Genomic DNA, 7,721 nt, shown 5'->3' with positions numbered 1-7,721 from the left:
CAGCAACTAGTCAGTTGTATTCTGGCATTTGGAGTGTACTAATTGTGATACTGCAGATAGCAGTAATCGTAAATCTGTAATTTGAGTGATTGTAAGTGCGAATGTGAAATAAAATTCGCTACACCGAATACATCGAGAAGTTATTTGTCGCGTCATACCCCCGATACGCGACAATATATATATAAAGTATGTAAGGGGTTAAAGTGATCCTTTTTATAATTATACATAAAAGGAAGCTGGGTTTTTAATTTGAAGAATGCCGTCCTCTAGGATGTGGCACTGTGTAAATATTGTGTCAACTGACGTTTCAGAGAAATGTATCACCTCCATCTTCAGGGTTAAGAAGTCTGTGAGCGATGAACCAGCATGAGTAGGTGGCTGCAGCCTGCTACTTGCTGGCCCATCTCCCTAGACCTCCCCCCCCCACCCCCCATTGATTTCCAATGTGTTACCCCTCCCTTCCCTTCCTGTTCTTATATAGCTGGGTGTCTGACTGGCACTCAGTCTGCAGCCAGCTGCACATGCTGGTTCATTGCTCACAGATTTCTTATACCCTGAAGATGGAGGTGATACGTTTCTCCAAAACATCTGTTAACACAATATCTACATGGTGCCACATCCCAGAAGATGGCATTCTTCATAGTCATGGCCATGAAAACCTCAAATCTTACATGGGTTTTTAATTTGTTCTTATGATTTTAGAGGTAAAAGAGATCATAACTGTGGAGTAGTGCAGAGGGTAATTTATGTTGGTATGTTCCATATTGTGGCAATAACAGAAGATAATGTAATATTTAAACATCCTCTTGCATTATTAGTACTCAGTTGTTTATTTCAGTCTTATTAACGTTATTTTTATAAATGTTCAGTATCTATGTGGATGTTGCAATGCTGTCAGTGTACTCATGGTCTCAACTCACAAATCACAAACTTATCCAATAAATAAGACCAACAACCAAATATGTGCCCCTGACTGCATGTGGTGCACCAAACAGTGAGCCTCCAAGAGGGATCTTTTATTCAACATAAAAAATAATCAACAAAAAGGATACATTGACAGCTGAACTACATATAATACCTACATGCAGTGAGTGCTCTATAGTATTCTACTTCCAGATTATCTGCTTCAGTTTACTTTATAATTTAGGCCATGCTATAGCTCAAACGGTTAGCTGCTGGCTTCCCACAGCGGTGGCCCAGGTTCGATCCCTAGTCTGGTCAAGTGGAATTTGTGGTGGACGAAGTGGCGCTGGGGCAGGTTTTCTCCAAGTATTTTGGTTTCCCCTGCCAATCTTCATTCCACCAATTGCTCCACAATCACCCTCACCTGTCATCTGGGGCTGGTACAATAGGCCAGAAGTGGCCGCAGTACAAGGGACTTAGTCCCACCCCACTAGCATTACTTCATAATTTTAACCTATTAAAAAACTCTTCAGTTTTAATTTAAATGGTGCTGTATGGAGTAAGAAGAAAATACATGCAACATATATACTTGAAGAGAGCCATATATGGCTGAAACATATTAACACTTCGGGGACCAGTGATTTAAATATTTAAATCACCCTGGGGACTGGAATTTTTGAACCTACTACCCTAACTTATGCACTGTTCACTTTAAAAATTAATATAAAATCTCCTAATTAATTTTATGAACTAAAATTTTTGGAGAATGCTTACCAATGCTCCTAGAAATGCTTGAGAGTGTGATATTTCTGGAAACATTCCCCTTTTTTAAGTGGCATTACACAGAATTTGCACATGTAGACAGTCATATTCATTTTGTTATGTACTGTGCAAACGCGGCATCGCCTAAAAAGCTGCTTCCCCTTGGCATGTTCACTCTTCACAATTTTCACAAGGGTATGTTTTCACATATCACCCGAGAGTCGCCCAGGGGGTCCACATGAGGTCTGCGTGGGGTGGGAGTTGATGGACCCGGTCGCACTAAGTCTGTGTCTGCCGCCACTGTCTGGTTTGTAGCCCAGGCTTTTGCCACATTCAGCAGAAATGCCTTGTTTTTCAATTGAATGAGGGTTTAGATTTTGAAAACCAAAAGTGAATTGAAAATAGCACAATTTATAAGCCACAAGGCAACTTTCTTTGTCTACTTTACTGTTTTCCGAGGAAGAGAATAATAGACCAAGTACTGATCAGCTGTATCAACTCCCTTCATGAACATATTATACTCGGAAATACAAACAGGCTTCTTTACCTGTCCATGTCTCCTTTGAACATCAACCATGCTCGAATTGTGAATTGTGGAAATCATATTCACAACACGAGTATCCTTCCAGGACTGAAGAAGAATATCCCCCTTCCTCCTGAATGTGGTTTCACCACATTTCAGGGATTTACATTCCTCTTTCAGATCTGGAGGAAGGCCTCTGTTCACCCTAATTGTTCCACAAACACGTACTTTTCTTGAAAGTAGGTGTTCTGCAGTTGCCACAGTTATAAAAATTGTCTTGATAGACATGGTAATTTTGATCAAGATAGGATTAAAAAAATGAAAAGAATAGTTTCTTGTAATTTCTTTTTCTTCACCAGAATAAATTTCTAAATTTCCAATGTAGCCTGAAGTGCTTTCAGTAACTACACGGACAAGTAGGCCNTAAGTTTCCCAGGATTATATGTTCACATAGAAGCCTTCCCCTCCAGGGTATCACAGATTCGTCCAAAGACAGATGTTGGTTTGGCTTATAAACTATCTGAAATTTCTGAATGAAAAAGTTCAATAAGGGCTGAACTTTGAAAAGCCTACTTGTTGATTGTGGTCGCAGTTCATTATCATTGAAATGCAAGCACCACCAAATTTGCTCAAATATCTTATGGCTCATTAGTTTGCCGAAAATTGGAATTTCTAAAAATGGATCTGTTAACCAATACTCTTTCAGATTATCCCTCCTTGTATAGCCCATTAGAAAGATTATTGCAAAAAGTTTCTCATTTATGCTGAAGTATCATCCACTCACTTCAATGCCTTATAACTTCTGTCATAATGTTCACGGTGTTGGAGGTAGTATCTGTTAGTTTCCTGACATAGCATGTCAAAGAAACTTATCTCCAAAAAACAGTTCCACTACTTCACACACTTGCATTGGGTCCGATGGAATTTGCTTCACCCCTGGATTTCCAGTAAACTGTCCCAAAGCAGGCATTTTGTCTACTTTTCCCCATGTGGCTGTCCCCGCAATGTTGCTACACGCACTTTCATCAGAGCTACTGTCACTTTCACATTCACTGTCTGTGGCCACAATTTTTTGTTCACCCCTGCCACACTCACTATCAGATTGTGAGTCGGAGAACAAGTCAGATATTTCTTGTTCATCGAGAAAACGTTTGGACCTCAACCTCTTCCACCTTGATCCACTTTGCACTAGTAACTTCCTGCCTGGTGCATGCAGCTAGAAGATGAACAAAGGCATTTTCTTTTTGAGTGGGAAAGGAAAACAGTTGGGTCATAAGCAGTGGGATCATGTTACTGAATACGAAGCAAACATTCAAAGGTCTATCACGCACCAGTCATGCATCTGCCTGGTGCCAGTGCAAGATATAGTGTTTCAACATAACGTGTCCTAAAATTATAGTAATATGCCACCGGTCCTCAAAGTGTTAATAACATGAACAAATGAGTGAAGTGAAGCATGACAGTGTGACAGAAGGCATGCAGCCATTGAACATACAAAAGTCACTTTAATAAGACAGAAATAAATAACGATAATTTGAGTTTTCTCCATATCCTAGCAGGGGCATGTTGGGGTTTTTGTGAGCGTGGCAGGTAAAGGTAAAGTTGTCCTTGTGCTTAATTAATTAAGCATTATGCCATGAAGACATGTGGGATTGGAGGTTTAGCTCCACCATTCTTGACTTTGACTCTAGATTGATGTGAGCAGTCAGTTTCACTCTCATGCAGCTTTACTCCTTGGGAAAGAGCCCCCGATACCCATTGGACAGGAGGTTGAGCGGGCCATAGAGCGTGACAGGAACAGGTTGTTATTTGCGTGGGTGTTACAGTTGCCTTTTTACTAATAAAAGTATTTCAGTTGTTTTCTTAATAATAAAAGCAAGCAAATTTGTTACCTGAGGTATTTTATTTTATATTCTGGCTTCTAGTTGTTAGAGGTGGCTTATAGATTTAGAGAAAATTCGTGCACCATTTTAGTGACATCAGGAAGTGTAATTATCAGGAACAAGTACACACAAACTTCTGTGGGTAGATGCACAGTGAGATTGATCACATCTTGATAGGTAGAACATAGCATTCAAATGTAATTTATGACCAGTCTTCTAGAGGAGCTTACTGTGTTGTTTACTGCTGTCTGGTGGTTGCAGAAGTTAAGGAGAGACACCCAGTAATTAAATTAGCAGTGCAGTAGTTTGAATAGGGGTGAAGCTAGATATTTGAAATTTAAGAAACGTTACGTTGTTGAAATCTCAAATAGGTATGCAGCTTAGGAAAACTTGAATGTTAATGTAGAAATCAGTAAGGTTTTTATAAGTGCTAGAGAGATTGTCAAAGCCATGGCCAAAAATAGTCTGTGTAATTCAGAATTAAAGCAGCATAAATCCTAGTGTGATGAAGATGGCTCCAAATGATTAGATAAGGGGAAGCCTTCTGATTTGCAGTGGTTGAAGAATCTGAGACAGATGAATGGATCCAGTCAGAACATGAAAGTGGCTGACATATCAGGATCCAAAGAAGGAAATACTTGTGGGATTTGAAGTTCTTATAGTGGTGCTTATGAAGAGTTAACCAGCATTTTGGTTGCTCTGCTTGCTGCCTGCTTCATGCTGGTTTCCTGCTTGGAAATATTTGAAGAACAAAATGACCTTGAGGAACAGTAGAATAAAGAATATTTAGGACTTGTGTAGATGTATAAATGAATTTAAGAAGAGTTTCCAACCCAGAACTTCTTTATTAAAATTTGAGAATGGTCATCGGCTTTCAGATACCAACAGTATCCTGAATAAGTTGAAGAATTACTTCTGTTAGTTTTTGAATATACATGTGATTAACACTTTGCACTCATCACCATTTAAGTATCCTCCTGCACCAAAGGGTGTAAAGGACTACAGAAAACAACTCATGTCATAAATTTTTGGCATATAACTTGTGACATTTTCACACATATAAGCAAAATGTTGCTTAGCATATAGAATACAGATGTAAAGGTACTCACATCCAAGGGCAGAGCAGTACTGATATAAAGATTGACGCTTGAGTCGTATCATCACAGGCACGTACAGTGTTACGTATTAAGGTTTTCTCTTGATGAAATTGTAGGGAACAATTACACCCTGCTGAGTAATAGCCACTTATTCCCAATAATTCACTTCCAGATGGCACAACTCAAAATAATCTGAAAACAGATTGATATCACCCTTCGGAGAGTATCTGGTAGTGAACTTCATTATGGCTTTTCTGATGTAATGTTTCTCTTTGTCAGCACACCTAACGTTTATACTGTCATCGACTGTTTAGAGTGTGCTTATAGACGTATGTATGAATAATTCCCAGATAGTTCAGTTCATCCAGTTATGGACTACATGCTAGATGATCGGTGAGCCGGAGGTCGATCCCTGGTGAGGACATAGATTACTCTCTTTGCCATTCTTACTGGCGTTGGGACCCACCGAGCCTCTTATCCATTAGTTACTGGAGGCTCTTTCTCTAGGGGTAAAGTGACTAGAATGTGATACTCATCACTTCCATCTAGTGCTGAAGATTAAATAAAACTGGAGTATACCTCTATAAGAAGGCCAAATATGGCCCATAGTGACCTGGTACCAATCCTTTGCCTCTGTGTGACAGACTAGGAAGGCTATCTGGATTTATTATAGTGAACAGTAAGATTCACCCAAGTGTAAAAAAGTGTTTATTCTGGATACAAGCTGTATTGATTCAGATTTTGACTGTATGTTGAAATTTTTCAGTTTGAATACCAGCAGGCTCAGTTAGAGATTGAGATAGAAAACCTTTCATGGAAGATTGAACGGGCAGAAACCACAGATCGTGGTGATTTACAGAACCAGATGGACATAGCAGAGAAGAGACGAGCAACCCTTTTAAAAGATTTCCTTGAAGTATGATGTAATTCATACCATGCTTCAGTTCACACCTCATTCTTCAGCACCCCTAAGTCAGCTTAGATTACCAAACTTTGGAAGTTTTTTACATCAATCCTCAATGAGGAACAGAATATAATTAATTTTGCTGTAGTAGAAAATAATGGTTATTTGAATTCTGTTTTATTTTTTACCAGTTTTATTGTTTGCTTGCTTCTGAAATGTTTTTGTTGACCATACTTTTATTAATACCTTATATTGGTTAGGAGTAAACATTCTGCTACAACAAATGTTAATTCCTAGGCTTGAAGTGTGTGTGCTGAAAATATTTACAGTGAAAATATTTAGCTGTACAACAGCAACTTTTATTGTATAACTGGCGTTTGCTCAATCACAAGTAGCATGTTATTGTGCTTGTAGGTTGTGATCACTTGGTCATAAACAACTTCAGTAATTCTTGTCTCACTTAGAGCTAAACAAGCATGAACCCTTCTTACTTACTCACAAAACCGGATTACTCCTTTTTACAGATATATGTGCTTTGTGGTTATGTTACCTATGCCAACTGCAAAATTTTTTATATGTTTTCTTTCTACTTAATTGGATGCTATATACACATGGGGAAACCAAAATTTTACTTGTGGGTCACCTGTGACCAGACTCAGTATCCTGACTTTCCATTTTTACCCACAGTCAGTCACACCAGTGCTTCTTCATTTGATGTTGAGCAGCATTGGTGTGATGATTTAATGATGGACTCTGCAGTCTGCTCATCCGTCTTACATTGTGCACCAGGTTAAAAAATATGACTTTAAATAATTAAAACAATAACTAGTATTAATTAATTAAATTGTGACAGAAGTACAGTTCTTATTTAATAATGTGGTATGTCCATTGAAAGCCAGAATATTTTAATGAGAAGAGATGTCCACTACTAGGTTATGGTGAAATAAACAGCGATGTAAAAATGAAATACATCATGCCACACAGTGTGACCAGTGGGAGTGCCACTGGAAGAAGTGTTTTCTATTGGGTCCATCTGGAGGCTGTCACAAGCACCAATAGGACAAGCCACCCAGTCATGTGCAAATTGCAGAAGTATATCTGTCATGCAGAACAACAACCGAGTTGATGCTGACATCTTTCTCTCCAAGTGTATCTGGTAATGTTGCTAATTTTTTCTGCTCTTTCCTCTTTCACCTACACCAATGGCTGACAGTCATCTTGGTTGGATACATATTATCTCCACATGCCGCCTTTTGGCTGTGTCCCAGTTTGGAAGCCAATCATCAAGCAGGAACAGAGGAATCTGAGTACTCTTTCCACAACCAGTGTCACCACTGATCACCACCACCTGATGCTCTTTCACTGCCTCCAAGATAACTTCCATCTGGGCCCAGACTGGCAGCATCTCTTGGTCCTTGACAGAATAATCAGTTCCTCATCACTGAACCACCAATTGACCACTGTCAACCCAATACTGCTGGGTCAGGTTTTCTCTCTGGTGTGTGTATCCATATTGACTTCATTCTCAAAAGTCTTTGAAAAAGTTATGTATAATAGACTACTTGAACACTTAAATTCTAACAACATATTAGTCAAAGAGCAATTTGGATTTAGGAAAGACCTAACAGCAGAAAAAGCAACCTATGAAC

At 39.0% G+C, this 7,721-nt stretch overlaps 1 protein-coding gene across 4 annotated transcripts in view; it reads left to right on the top strand.

Annotated features, from left to right (window-relative positions):
* The window catches only part of LOC111866589 (potential E3 ubiquitin-protein ligase ariadne-2), a 36,259-nt gene extending 28,636 nt beyond the window's left edge, over nucleotides 1-7,623 (top strand). For all 4 annotated transcript variants that reach the window (XM_023855684.2, XM_023855686.2, XM_033752337.1 and 1 more), the window contains exon 9: nucleotides 5,935-7,623. In XM_023855684.2, coding sequence (XP_023711452.1) covers nucleotides 5,935-6,090 — 156 coding nt within the window. In that variant the 3' untranslated portion in view covers nucleotides 6,091-7,623. The remainder of the gene's footprint in view (nucleotides 1-5,934) is intronic.
* Nucleotides 7,624-7,721: the final 98 nt, after the last annotated feature.

The sequence above is a fragment of the Cryptotermes secundus genome, unplaced genomic scaffold, assembly GCF_002891405.2.
Source record: "Cryptotermes secundus unplaced genomic scaffold, Csec_1.0 scaffold666, whole genome shotgun sequence".
NCBI lineage: Eukaryota > Metazoa > Arthropoda > Insecta > Blattodea > Kalotermitidae > Cryptotermes > Cryptotermes secundus.
Note: the sequence above shows the minus strand (reverse complement) of the source record. Positions and strands in the feature narration are given on the sequence as shown.